The sequence below is a fragment of the Ranitomeya variabilis genome, chromosome 1 (assembly GCF_051348905.1).
Source record: "Ranitomeya variabilis isolate aRanVar5 chromosome 1, aRanVar5.hap1, whole genome shotgun sequence".
In the NCBI taxonomy this organism is placed as follows: Eukaryota; Metazoa; Chordata; class Amphibia; order Anura; family Dendrobatidae; genus Ranitomeya; species Ranitomeya variabilis.
The window spans coordinates 1,048,989,505-1,049,004,203 of NC_135232.1; the positions used below are offsets into that span (position 1 = coordinate 1,048,989,505).

A 14,699-nucleotide genomic window follows, 5' to 3' on the forward strand; every position below is an offset into this window, starting at 1 on the left:
TAATAGGCTATAAGGCTCATATTGTTGTACTGAAAAATGCAAGCACCAACAAATATCCACATAGCCGGACCAAAGGCCCAAGTAAACCGGTATCATACGTGTATACACATTACCTCAGTTAGGGCAAACAGGTGGACTCGATCCAAGGTCCGTGCGTCCTCCCCAACGCACGTTTCGGTTATAGACCTTCCTCAGGGGGAATATATATTCCCCCCAAGGAAGGTCTATAACCGAAACGTGCGTTGGGGAGGACGCACGGACCTTGGATCGAGTCCACCTGTTTGCCCTAACTGAGGTAATGTGTATACACGTATGATACCGGTTTACTTGGGCCTTTGGTCCGGCTATGTGGATATTTGTTGGTGCTCGCATTTTTCAGTACAACAATATGGGCCTTATAGCCTATTATGCACCATTATGGGTTTTACTCTGATCCTGGCTCCGTGCGTCCCTTACATGCCCTGTCAGTGGTGTTCTTGCACATTCCACGGCATTTAGCCACACTTGTTCCTTGTTAATGGTATGTTTTATATATGTATTTGCATTTGTTGTAATAATAAAGCTGATTTTTTATACATCTTAATTTGGGTGTTTCTGGTCATTTCTTGGGGTCTCTTTTGACCCACATCTCCCTTAGTACATCATCTTGTAATGTTTGTTTGTGTGAAAAATATTCCTCCCGAATCCTCTAAACACACGACAACAAGTGAGCATGTAGTTGTAATGAAAAGGCAAATAAATCCCTGCCAGAGGGTCCGCCATTACCTGCAGGAACAGAGGACCAGTCACTGTAAAAAACAACATGCCAATCTGTAATTACCCTGAAATTTGCCATTTTGGAGTCATGACATCAAAATACAGTAAAGTCCTTAAAGTAGTTTTACCAACATTAAGCTATCTGCTATCCATAGAGCAAGAGATAATGTACTAATCAGCAAAACTGAGAACATGGCTCTGCAGCGTTAGCCCAAGTCCCACAGACAACGAATTGGACAGAGGCTCCCATGAATGATTTTTCATTCTCCAGATTGCTGGATGAGAGAGGGGTCCCAGTGATGTGCCTCACAGCGAAAAGCAAGTAATCTGTAAAGGGTCTTTCCCAAGATTTAAAGGGATGAAGAACATAGAAAAGCTAGGGATAAGAGTTGGCCATTTACAGGCACTCACTGTAGCAAGGTCTCATCACACTCTACAACTGTAGTTAGACTTAGTTCAAACCGATGTACAGACACAGTATTAGCCACGTCAGTGATTTGTGGCCGCTGCCCAGCAGCCTCCTGCGGCTCTTCTTTTGATTAGAATGTCTGGAGCGAAGTTCATGACACTGCAGATAAGCCGGCCTGTCATGGCGTCCTATCAAAAAGGAGGCGGCAGCACCTGGGAGACCAGTCCAGTGACCACGGACTACTGACGTGACTGATGGATCAGGTCCTGAGAATCGATTTGCGCAATCTCTCGTGATCGCCAATGATCTGTTTTGTGACACAACACGAAGTTTGTCCCATTGATAAGCCACTTACAAACCAATTTCTGACTGGTTAGAAATTCTACAAATCTGTGTAAATCTAGCCTCCCAGACGCTGACATTTCTCTGCTGCAGTAAATGGCTGGCATAACGTGCACATCTGGCTGTATGAGCAAATCCAAGAGATTGGCAGTACTGTATCAGGCGAGGACTCCCCATCTACAGCCCTGGACTCTCACCTTGCTATTGATGTCTTGAAGACGGTCTTTAGTAATTCATTCTTACTCAAAAATGTAAAGGACAAACTAAAGACAATAGGTGACAACTTGACGACTGCTGGGACCACTTTCTGCAAGAACACGGTTCTGCAAGAAGGAAAAGTCGGGCCCCTGCAGTGCTGCTATACTGCCAGTAGGAGCACTGAGGATGCAGCGCTCTACTCGTCACCTTCCATAACCAATGGATGGAGCGGGCTGTATGTGCAGGAACTTCAGAACCTCAACCTTGTGTGGTGGTTCCAGCAATCCAGGGATAAACGGAGAACTTGCAGCCTTGATACAGCCACTTAAGAACATACAGATATCTATATTTTGCAGTCCATATACAGACCGTCATGTCTGGAGTGACCATGGGGCTTGTGACAAGAACTTACAGCCTGATAGACATGTCTGAGGATTTTACTAAGTAAACAGACAGTGTCATGCTGTTATACTGATTACATTGATTCCTGGGGTGAAGAAATCAGTCTTGTGATTCCTGTATAATCAGTTACAAGTTTTCAGTTTATGACATGTTTGGACTGTAGGCAGAGTCTTTATCTTCCTGCTCACAGGCCGCCCCAGAGCACAAAGATGTTCCTCATCCTTGGTTTCTCCGGCTTAGAGCAGGATACGACTCTGGCCACAGTCGCGCCCCAGCGAACTAGTATATCATTAACTGAAAATGTCTAACACTGATTACACAAGAACCACAAAACGGATTTCTTCACCCCAGATATAATTTTAACCAGTATAACAGCGGCAACCTGACAGTGCCGGTAGTTTACTTTGCAAAATTCTGATGACAGGTTTGCTTTAAGCGTGGTTCAGAAAATCAGTGATCAGTCCGGGCATTACAGTCTGTCTGCAGACCATGAGGTACAGATGTAGGAGACCGGCTTTTCAGGGGTTTTTCACACAATGGACATTAATCATGTATTCCCAGAATAGGTGATAAATGTCTTATCTGCAGAATGGGGCTGAGACCTGATTCTAGTGATGTGTCACTTACTGGCAGGGCTGCGGCATCGGTATAAAATGGACAGACTCCTAAAATATATAATACATTGGGGTACAGTAGTTCAGGATGTGAAGTAAATGTTTTCATAAGAATTTGGGAAAATTATGAAATGTCCTATGTCTGTTCTGTTCCAGATCTGAGGATCTCGGCTTTTGCTGGAGATGAATCTGTGTTGCACTTTATGCACATGCTCAGTAGTGAGGCCGGGCTGTGGGGTCGTAGAGACAGAGGTTTGGCTTACTGACTTCACAGCCCTGCTTACTGGGCTGCTTGCTGCAGTTCTGATAAAATCCCTATTATATCTGCTGCAGATCTATCAGTTCTCAGAGCCCTGTATAACCCAACCACATCACTGATTGGTGGATTTCTGTGCACATAGGCAGAAAGCTGCCATCAGTGGTGGGAGGTGGAGCTACACACAGCTCAGAAATAAAGACTACTACCTGGCAGCAGATTTACTAGGCCATTTGTGTTAATGTCCTGCTGATACAACACAGATTTTTATTGAACTAAAAACAAGCAGGCAAGTAAGTGACATCACTGGAATCAGGGTATCTGCCCATACATTATGCTGCTCTCACATTAGGTGTAATAAACCCTTTAAAGGGACTTTCCGGTTTCAGATAACCCGTCCCCTAGCTGCACAATTTATAAATTAAAGAAAAAAAACAAACTGCCTTTTACTGTTATTTTTTAATGTCTGCAATGATGCAGTCACATCGACAGCGTTGCAGCTAATCAGTGAGCTCAGCGACCGCGACAACCGGACCCCGCGTCCGACCGCGACGACAGAACCCTGCTTCCGACAGGACCCCACATCTGACCGCGGCGACAGGACCCCGCGTCTGACAGGACCCCGCGTCCGACAGGACCCTGCTTCCCACAGGACCCCGCGTCTGACCGCGGCGACAGGACCCCGCGTCCGACCGCGACGACAGAACCCTGCTTCCGACAGGACCCCGCGTCTGACCGCGGCGACAGGACCCCGCGTCCGACCGGATCCCGCGTCCGACCGCGACGACAGGACCCCGCGTCCGACCGCGTCCGACAGGATCCCGCGTCCGACAGGATCCCGCGTCCGACAGGATCCCGCGTCCGACAGGATCCCGCGTCCGACAGGATCCCGCGTCCGACAGGACCCCGCGTCCGACCGCGACGACAGGACCCCGCGTCCGACAGGACCCCGCGTCCGACAGGACCCCGCGTCCGACAGGATCCCGCGTCCGACAGGATCCCGCGTCCGACAGGATCCCGCGTCCGACAGGATCCCGCGTCCGACCGCGACCGACAGGACCCCGCGACCGACAGGACCCCGCGTCCGACCGTGACGACAGGACCCCGTGTCACACCGGCAGAGGTGAGTAAAATACAGTTCACTTTTATAAAACTAGTTGCAGTTCAGGGACAGGAGCTTTCTGAAACCGGACAAACCCTTTCAGCCCCTGGAGAACACATGGCGCAGAGATCTTATAAACTTCCTGAGGAAAACCACTGTGAGCTCCTGGCAGTGAGAAATGGCCGATAACAGAGAACAATGGGCTGAAGTACACACTGAGCGCCAGCAGCTGAGGGCAGAGGACGGGCCAGGCAGACAGGACCCCGCCACCCGCGGCAGACACGGTGCTCCTCGGCGCAGGCCAGACCCCGCACGCAGCGTACCCCCATACAGCCACTCTTCCTCCTCGTCCCCGCCTCCTCCGCCCGCAGTCACGGTGGTGGCGGCAGCTGTGGCTGTGCTCTCTACTGTCGGGGAGGAGGACGACGTAGGCGCAGCGGGCGAGCTGGAGTCGCTGATCTCCGGCGTAACCACCATCAGCTCCTGCACCTCTCCGCCGGCGGCGGACATCTTTCCTGGGGAGAGAGGGAAAAGAAGCTATCGCGAGAACCTACGGCCTCCAGTCACGAGGAAACCCCGGAACCATTCCCAGCCAATGGATAGCAGGCATTCAGGACACGTGACTGATTTCTGCGGCCATATTTGATTCGGGCTTAGTTTGCCAGTAGTAAAGCTGAGCCTAAGGCTACTTTCACACTAGCGTTAACTGCAATACGTCGCAAATGCGTCGTTTTTGCGAAACGCCGCATCCAGCAAAAGTTTTTGCTGGATACGTTGTTTCGTCATAGAGTAACATTAGCGACGCATTTGCGACGCATTTCCAAACGGTGAATGCGTTTGGCGGCGTTTGGGCGTATGGTAGCGGTCCGTCGGGAGAAAAAAACGTTACATGTAACGTTTTTTGCTCCCGACGGTCCGCTTTTTCCGACCGCGCATGCGCAGTCGGAACTCCGCCCCCACCTCCCCGCACTTCCCCGCACATCACAATGGGGCAGCGGATGCGTGGGAAATATGCATCCGCTGCCCCCGTTGTGCGGCGGAGACCACACTAGCGTCGGGAACGTCGGCCCGACGCGCAGCGACGGGTTGTTCCCGACGCTAGTGTGAAAGTAGCCTAAGGCTACTTTCACACTAGCGTTAACTGCAATACGTCGCAAATGCGTCGTTTTTGCGAAACGCCGCATCCAGCAAAAGTTTTTGCTGGATACGTTGTTTCGTCATAGAGTAACCTTAGCGACGCATTTGCGACGCATTTGCGACGCATTTCCAAACGGTGAATGCGTTTGGCGGCGTTTGGGCGTATGGTAGCGGTCCGTCGGGAGAAAAAAACGTTAGGCTACTTTCACACTAGCGTCGGGAACAACCCGTCGCTGCGCGTCGGGCCGACGTTCCCGACGCTAGTGTGGTCTCCGCCGCACAACGGGGGCAGCGGATGCATATTTCCCACGCATCCGCTGCCCCATTGTGATGTGCGGGGAAGTGCGGGGAGGTGGGGGCGGAGTTCCGACTGCGCATGCGCGGTCGGAAAAAGCGGACCGTCGGGAGCAAAAAACGTTACATGTAACGTTTTTTTCTCCCGACGGACCGCTACCATACGCCCAAACGCCGCCAAACGCATTCACCGTTTGGAAATGCGTCGCAAATGCGTCGCAAATGCGTCGCTAATGTTACTCTATGACGAAACAACGTATCCAGCAAAAACTTTTGCTGGATGCGGCGTTTCGCAAAAACGACGCATTTGCGACGTATTGCAGTTAACGCTAGTGTGAAACTAGCCTTAGGCTACTTTCACACTAGCGTCGGGAACAACCCGTCGCTGCGCGTCGGGCCGACGTTCCCGACGCTAGTGTGGTCTCCGCCGCACAACGGGGGCAGCGGATGCATATTTCCCACGCATCCGCTGCCCCATTGTGATGTGCAGGGAAGTGCGGGGAGGTGGGGGCGGAGTTCCGACTGCGCATGCGCGGTCGGAAAAAGCGGACCGTCGGGAGCAAAAAACGTTACATGTAACGTTTTTTTCTCCCGACGGACCGCTACCATACGCCCAAACGCCGCCAAACGCATTCACCGTTTGGAAATGCGTCGCAAATGCGTCGCAAATGCGTCGCTAATGTTACTCTATGACGAAACAACGTATCCAGCAAAAACTTTTGCTGGATGCGGCGTTTCGCAAAAACGACGCATTTGCGACGTATTGCAGTTAACGCTAGTGTGAAAGTAGCCTTACATGTAACGTTTTTTGCTCCCGACGGTCCGCTTTTTCCGACCGCGCATGCGCAGTCGGAACTCCGCCCCCACCTCCCCGCACTTCCCCGCACATCACAATGGGGCAGCGGATGCGTGGGAAATATGCATCCGCTGCCCCCGTTGTGCGGCGGAGACCACACTAGCGTCGGGAACGTCGGCCCGACGCGCAGCGACGGGTTGTTCCCGACGCTAGTGTGAAAGTAGCCTAAGGCTACTTTCACACTAGCGTTAACTGCAATACGTCGCAAATGCGTCGTTTTTGCGAAACGCCGCATCCAGCAAAAGTTTTTGCTGGATACGTTGTTTCGTCATAGAGTAACCTTAGCGACGCATTTGCGACGCATTTGCGACGCATTTCCAAACGGTGAATGCGTTTGGCGGCGTTTGGGCGTATGGTAGCGGTCCGTCGGGAGAAAAAAACGTTACATGTAACGTTTTTTGCTCCCGACGGTCCGCTTTTTCCGACCGCGCATGCGCAGTCGGAACTCCGCCCCCACCTCCCCGCACTTCCCCGCACATCACAATGGGGCAGCGGATGCGTGGGAAATATGCATCCGCTGCCCCCGTTGTGCGGCGGAGACCACACTAGCGTCGGGAACGTCGGCCCGACGCGCAGCGACGGGTTGTTCCCGACGCTAGTGTGAAAGTAGCCTAAGGCTACTTTCACACTAGCGTTAACTGCAATACGTCGCAAATGCGTCGTTTTTGCGAAACGCCGCATCCAGCAAAAGTTTTTGCTGGATACGTTGTTTCGTCATAGAGTAACCTTAGCGACGCATTTGCGACGCATTTGCGACGCATTTCCAAACGGTGAATGCGTTTGGCGGCGTTTGGGCGTATGGTAGCGGTCCGTCGGGAGAAAAAAACGTTACATGTAACGTTTTTTGCTCCCGACGGTCCGCTTTTTCCGACCGCGCATGCGCAGTCGGAACTCCGCCCCCACCTCCCCGCACTTCCCCGCACATCACAATGGGGCAGCGGATGCGTGGGAAATATGCATCCGCTGCCCCCGTTGTGCGGCGGAGACCACACTAGCGTCGGGAACGTCGGCCCGACGCGCAGCGACGGGTTGTTCCCGACGCTAGTGTGAAAGTAGCCTTAGGCTAGTTTCACACTAGCGTTAACTGCAATACGTCGCAAATGCGTCGTTTTTGCGAAACGCCGCATCCAGCAAAAGTTTTTGCTGGATACGTTGTTTCGTCATAGAGTAACATTAGCGACGCATTTGCGACGCATTTGCGACGCATTTCCAAACGGTGAATGCGTTTGGCGGCGTTTGGGCGTATGGTAGCGGTCCGTCGGGAGAAAAAAACGTTACATGTAACGTTTTTTGCTCCCGACGGTCCGCTTTTTCCGACCGCGCATGCGCAGTCGGAACTCCGCCCCCACCTCCCCGCACTTCCCCGCACATCACAATGGGGCAGCGGATGCGTGGGAAATATGCATCCGCTGCCCCCGTTGTGCGGCGGAGACCACACTAGCGTCGGGAACGTCGGCCCGACGCGCAGCGACGGGTTGTTCCCGACGCTAGTGTGAAAGTAGCCTTAGGCTACTTTCACACTAGCGTTAACTGCAATACGTCGCAAATGCGTCGTTTTTGCGAAACGCCGCATCCAGCAAAAGTTTTTGCTGGATACGTTGTTTCGTCATAGAGTAACATTAGCGACGCATTTGCGACGCATTTGCGACGCATTTCCAAACGGTGAATGCGTTTGGCGGCGTTTGGGCGTATGGTAGCGGTCCGTCGGGAGAAAAAAACGTTACATGTAACGTTTTTTGCTCCCGACGGTCCGCTTTTTCCGACCGCGCATGCGCAGTCGGAACTCCGCCCCCACCTCCCCGCACTTCCCCGCACATCACAATGGGGCAGCGGATGCGTGGGAAATATGCATCCGCTGCCCCCGTTGTGCGGCGGAGACCACACTAGCGTCGGGAACGTCGGCCCGACGCGCAGCGACGGGTTGTTCCCGACGCTAGTGTGAAAGTAGCCTTAGGCTACTTTCACACTAGCGTTAACTGCAATACGTCGCAAATGCGTCGTTTTGCCGAAAATACGCATCCAGCAAAAGTTCTTGCTGGATACGTTTTTTCGTCATAGACTAACATTAGCGACGCATTTGCGACGCATTGCAAAACGTCGCGTCTGTTTTGCGACGCTTGGGCGTGTGGTAGCGGACCGTCGGGAGAAAAAAACGTTACATGTAACGTTTTTTGCTCCCGACGGTCCGCTTTTTCCGACCGCGCATGCGCGGCCGGAACTCCGCCCCCACCTCCCCGCACTTCCCCACACCTCACAATGGGGCAGCGGATGCGTGGGAAAAATGCCGTTGTGCGGCGGAGACCACGCTAGCGTCGGGAACCTCGGCCCGACGCACAGCGACGGGTTGTTCCCGACGCTAGTGTGAAAGTAGCCTTACGTTTATTAGGTTCTTTCATCCAGGTCGCGGCCATTTAATGACTGATTTGACTTTATAAATATTTGTATTATAGTGTGTCAATCATTTCTCAAAACTGATAGTATGATGCTGTGTAATAATATTTTCAATAACTGAAAGAAAACCATTGACTTTGTAGGTCTCGCTGATCACACGATTTCCACCCTTATAATGTTCAGGTGATTTTGTGATACAATTCCAACACATCAGAGCGTCTAGCGGATGACAGTTCTTAATTTTCTAGAACTGCGTCTTTTTTTTGGTACAAATCCTCGCAAAGGTGGGAGAATCGACATAGAGAGCTATTCCCACGTTAGTCCCATGTTCTTCTATGACAAATGGCAAAGTGTCTGTAGGAACAAGTGACTGCAATTTACTTGTTATTAAAAATCCTCTCGGTTCTTGACAACAAGAATTTTTATATTGTTTCCTGTACGTTGCCTAGGAGACAGACCACCGTCTGTCAGCAATGGAGATCAGAGGGAGCGGTCACAGGCTCTCAGTGTGAGTCTAGGAGACCCTCGTTCTGCCTCTCACAGGCTCACATTGAATAGTGACCTTCGGATCAGCCAGCAAATACTGAGCCATCCAGCAGGTCACAACCTGCAGAAGGTGACCGGGGCGGTGCTGATAACAGATGAAGATGGCGGCTGGTGAGTACAATACTGGGGGCAGGGAACTTCGATTAGTGGCACCACTCCAGCGCTACTTGAAAAAAACTCTGGAGTGGTACTTTAAAAAAGTTATCCAACATATATTTAAAATAAAGAGCTATTGATGTGATAAACACAATACTCAGTCATTCCATTCAGCATTCAGCATCGTTCACCAGCGGTGACATCATCGAGGCCGGGCTGAACTGAGGTGACCTCAGGACTGTGGGAAAAAAGCCAGTGATGATGTCACCGCTGGTGAATGATGCCGCGCTCTCTGCAGCTCATTCACCAGTGGTTTTCAGCCGGGATGGTCCTGGTTGAAAACTATTTAGCCCCTAGACTTGGATTACAGCGTGGGACACGACGACGGACAGGTATGGTATATTGTTGGTTTATTATTTTACTTTTATTACAGGAGATCGAGGGCATCAGGGAATTAGGTGTTACAGAAAGTATGGTTTAATTTAGAATATTAATGTGTCTGTGTAATGTTTTCAAATAAAGGACTTTATTCTGGCCATGTCTTTAACATTACAACTATAGGATTAGTAATGGATAGGTGTCATCCCTGAAAGGTGACATCAACCCCACAAATATTACCCCACTTGCCACCACGACAGGGCAAGTGGGAAGAGCCAGGCAAAGCGCCAGAAAAGGAGCATCTAATAGATGTGCCTTTTCTGGGCAGCTGCGGGCTGCTATTTTTAAGCTGGGGGAGCATATATCAATGGCCCCTTACCAGTCTGAGAATACCAGCCCCCAACTGTCTGCTTTAGCAAGGCTGGCTGTCAAAAATGGGGGGGGACCCCAGGCCATTTTTTTAAATTATTGATTTAAATAAAAAAGCAGCATGGGGACCCCTCTATTCTTGATAACCGACCTTGCAGAATCTGAGGGTTGCTGTGAATTTTGTCTGGTTGGTTTAATAAAATACGGGAGAACCCATGTCGGGTTTTTCATTCATTTATTTCCGAACGATCGCAGGTGGCGGCTGTGGAATACCCCGATCATCTGCAGCCACTGTCACTGTTATTAGCGGCAGCAGGTGTCGGATGATGGGGGTAACAGTCCCAAAAGCCACCACCTGCTGTCGTTTGGACTTTAATATAACGCTCATCATTATCCTCTGCTTGCCGGCAGAACAGGGGAGAATGATGACAGCCGGCTTCAGCACCTGCTACCGAGGAACAGCGCCTGCTGTAGCGATTCTTCCCCGACTGCTCTCTGTGTGGTACTGATACAGATATCTCCAGTACTGCTTTTTTTCCGGTACCGGAAATATCAGGACGTATGAAACCGGCCTTAGAAAGAGCCCAGTTCTCCTGGACCATAGAGCCCAGTTCAGACAGCAGGACGCCACCTGAGTACTCAGGCAGTTGGTAAATTGCTGCTGCTGGTGACATTGCACTGCTGTATAGGGCTTATTCCTACCTGAGCTCTGCCTCTCTGCTACATCTGACCCCGCATTGTGAATATTGCTCTACGTTTCTAACACTGCTCTGTTGCACCAGGTCTGTTATGGCGCTGCCACAGCTCTGTGCTGAAACTCCTGACAAACACTCAGCGCTTAGCTGAATCCGCTTTAGAGCTGGTGAGAGCACATGGTCCCAGTGCCCCAATACCTGCGCTCTAATCGTCATTTTCCATTTGTTGTGAATAAAACCTGGGATAAATAGCAGCTGGGTATGACAACCCCACAGTATTACATTATCAATTATTATTATTTTATTCCTATAAAATTTCTAACCGCATTTAGTCACCAGGTTTTGCTACATCACTGAGAGCAGCATAATGTAGGAAAGAGATCCTTGAATGAAGTGATGTGTCACTTAGATTACTGGGTGCAGCAATCAGAGCTCAGAAAGCGAACACCGCCCACACCACAGCTTCTGTGTACATTGTATTTTAACAGAGCTCCCTATCAGTGCTGGGGGCACAGGTGGACCAGGAGGCACAGGAGCTGTAGTCCTGTAGTGATAATCTCCTGTTGATAAAGCACTCATTGTATTGACACAACAGCACACAGCCTAATAAGTGACACATCGCTGAAATCAGTGTCTCTGCCCCCTATATTTTGCACCTCTGAGATTAATTAGCAAAATCCTGCTGACTGATTCCCTTGACGTTGTTTGTTATTTGTGCGCTGAGAATTCTCTATAGATGATGGCATTTTAGCCTGCTTTGTGCAGGGTACATGTATTGGTCTTAATGCTGTACTGTGATAGCGCCACTTGGGCTACAATGTATTGACATTACAGCCCTGTGCACTTTCCCAAGGCCCGGCTCTGACGGTAATAGTCACTGGCCGTAATGCCCGGACCGGAGCTTACAACTTCGTACACGTATATGGGCTGGAAGTTCCCATAGGGAGACCACAGAGTCAGCCTGGGCCTAGTGGTTCGTTTATGGTTTCTGAACCTGGCCTATAAATTGCAACCAACTATGCCTCATGCCGAGCTCAATTCTTGTCAGTGTAGAGCCGGTGTAGCTGCACTGATATGTACGGCCATTTGTTACATTACATTCTTTAATAATACAGATATAATTTTAAAAAAAGTTTTGTTTTTTTTCAATTTTACCTGAAATTGTCAGAAAAAAATAGTATAAATAAAGCTGTGTAAAAAAGTACTTGATAATGACAACCAATCATATTTCAGTTCTCAGCTAGCTGTTAAGAAAGCAGAATTCTGATTGGTTGCTAGGAGTAACCCATACGCCACATCATGACAGCAACCAATCACATTTGAGTTCTCAGCCAGCTGTTCAGAAAGCAGAATTCTGACTGGTTGCTAGGAGTAACCTCTATACCGCTTCATGAGATGTCACGTGACAGTGCTGGTGATGACGTGTATCGTGTGCGCCCGCTGTGTTGTTGTGAAACGTCATCAGCAGGTAGCTGTCAGAGTGGAGCCGGCGTGCTGCTGTCATTATGGCGAGCGGAGCGGGACTGACGGCTTTCTGTCAGAAAGTGTGGGAGCCGGTGTTGGCCAAGTCCCGGCGGGCTGTGGTGTTTGTGGACGAGCCCTGCGCGGAGATCCTGCACTGGTGCGGCGGGGTTGAGCTGTTCCTGGCGGCCGGAGCTCTGAATGTCAAGGAGTTCTCCAGCTTCGAGTCCGGGGGCCCCGGGGAGCCCAAAGCTGTGTTCGTGGTGAGCAGCCCAGTGCGGGGCCGGGCGCTGGCCGTGATCAGGGACGTGGTGAGCCAGAGCTCCTTCCAGTACTGCATAGTGGTGACGGCTGTCAGCCCCGGAGAGGCCGAGGGCAGGATGCTGTACGAGCAGCTGGAGGAGAAGCTGTGCGAGTGGATGGGGAACCTGGGCTACACTGCAGAGGTCTTGTGGGCCCCCATCATGCTGGCCCCCCTCAGCCCATGGCTGCTCGTGGCCCCGGCCTTCCATGCCCTCTTCCCCCTCCTGCCAGGACAAGACCTCCAGACCCTGAACCGCAGCCGCCCAGACAAGAAGAGGTTTCCAGGCCTGGGGGACGTGGACTGCCCATCACTTCCTCCGGGGCTGCAGGCTCACATCAGGAACCTGGTGTCCGGACTCAGTAACCTAATGGAGGGCATCGGCGTGCGGGAGGAGTGCTTCTCTGTGGGGTGTCTCAGCAGGATCATTGCCGGAGAACTGGCCAACCACCCCCAGGCGAAAAACCGCAGGAAGGCAGCCCAGAGCAAGGCGTCACTGGTCTTCATAGACCGGACCCTGGACATTACTGGTATGAGGACCTTCTTACCACATTGTTCACCAGTCACGTAGCTAGAAGTTTTCAGACCTAGACCGCAGATGACATCATGTTCTGATGTGTGGTGACATCACGCTGCATTTGGTGTATATGAGTAGTGAGCGCTCTGCCTGCTGTTCTCTGATATCACTGCTATGAGGGCACCAATGAGGCATTGAGGGAGCAAACAGTCAGCTCCCTGGTGTATAGGTACATCATGGATGGTGGCAGAAGGATCTCCTGGCAGCCTTCAGGTCTCTGTGTCATAGGTCTCTGTGTCATGGCCCCTTCATAAGCTACCATGTGCTCCCTTAGAAACAAGAGGAGGATTTACTAAGGCCACAGCATGCAATGCAGTGTGCCAACAACTCTCCGAGAGATAGGGAGCTTCTGTAGGACTATAGAAAGCCATTAATGCATTTCACAGTCCACTAATTTAAAGTTCAAAAGTTTCATAAAGTATTGGGCATAATTGTAAAAAAAAAAAACCCAAAACAAACCAGAAGAATAAAGAAATGTATTAATCCAACATCATAAAACCGTAAAACACCAGTATGACTATCAGTCGTCAGTGGTTACAAATTACATGAGTTGTCCTCATCATGAAAAAGGTTAAAAAAAAGTCTTACTCCGCCTCCCCTTCTGTTCTAATACTTACCCACTGTTCTTTACTTCCTGGTCCCTTGTGCTACACTGTAAGACTGCAAACCCAATCAATGCCTACTACAGCTATAGATTGGCTGCAGCAGGTACAAGTCCCTGTGCCGGCCTCATTGCTGCAGCAGGAAGCTGATACCAATGGGGGACCTGGAAGCACCAGAAATTAGAGCGGGGAGTATTTTCTTCTTTTCATTTTATAACCCATTCTGAGTCTTTCACATATATTTTTTTCAAAATGGACAACCCCCTTAATGAATATACCTATTTATTATACATTTATATAATTATTTACTGCCACATTTTTAGCTGAAAAAATCACAGAAATGTTTTTGCTCATGTAATATAGGTCATCATGTAGTCCCAGCATTAACGGGAACCTGTCATGTTGAAAATGGTAATCCAAGGAGAAAATCTGGTTGTCTCTCAAGAATACTGTAAGATGCTCAGCAGAAGGATTCAAGTGAATCCATAGTAATAGAATAGCAAACCACAGCACTCAGAATGATGCACATTAAACGTGCTTTTATTGGGAGAGCAGCATGAGGCATAAACTGCAGAGGCTTCTATCCGTCCCTGGACGTTTGTTAAGGCCTGAATCCAGCAGTGTGGGAAAGTGCAGCCATCTCCAGATAGAGCAGGAGGAGCTGATCAGATTGAAAGACATTTTTGTGGGAATAGTTAATTGAAGTCCTATGTGTGCATTTGCATAGCAGTCCGGTGGGCAGTCCTATTCAGTGATTGACCGTGTTCCTCCAATGACTGTGCGTGCAGTGACAGCTGATAATCACTAGTAGGACCGCCCACTGGACTCGTATGTATACAATCCCCAGGAAATTCAGTGACTGAATTACAAGTTCTACTTACCTGTACATCTCTCTGCTCAGCTTCTCCTTCTCTAGA

The 14,699-nt window shown here is 50.3% G+C and overlaps 2 protein-coding genes across 6 annotated transcripts in view; one reads left to right on the forward strand and one right to left on the reverse strand.

Annotated features, from left to right (window-relative positions):
* Positions 1 to 4,643, reverse strand: part of FIP1L1 (factor interacting with PAPOLA and CPSF1) — a 62,593-nt gene extending 57,950 nt beyond the window's left edge. For 3 of the 4 annotated variants that reach the window (XM_077279767.1, XM_077279766.1, XM_077279765.1), the window contains exon 1: positions 4,403 to 4,619. In XM_077279767.1, the coding sequence (XP_077135882.1) occupies positions 4,403 to 4,589 (187 nt within the window). In that variant the 5' untranslated portion in view covers positions 4,590 to 4,619. Of the gene's footprint in view, positions 1 to 4,402 lie in introns of all 4 variants that reach the window. The other variant, XM_077279768.1, reaches the window with a different exon arrangement.
* Positions 4,644 to 12,251: 7,608 nt separating this feature from the next.
* Positions 12,252 to 14,699, forward strand: part of SCFD2 (sec1 family domain containing 2) — a 654,831-nt gene continuing 652,383 nt past the window's right edge. The window contains exon 1 of one of the 2 annotated variants that reach the window (XM_077279771.1): positions 12,252 to 13,133. In XM_077279771.1, the coding sequence (XP_077135886.1) occupies positions 12,347 to 13,133 (787 nt within the window). In that variant the 5' untranslated portion in view covers positions 12,252 to 12,346. The remainder of the gene's footprint in view (positions 13,134 to 14,699) is intronic. The other variant, XM_077279770.1, reaches the window with a different exon arrangement.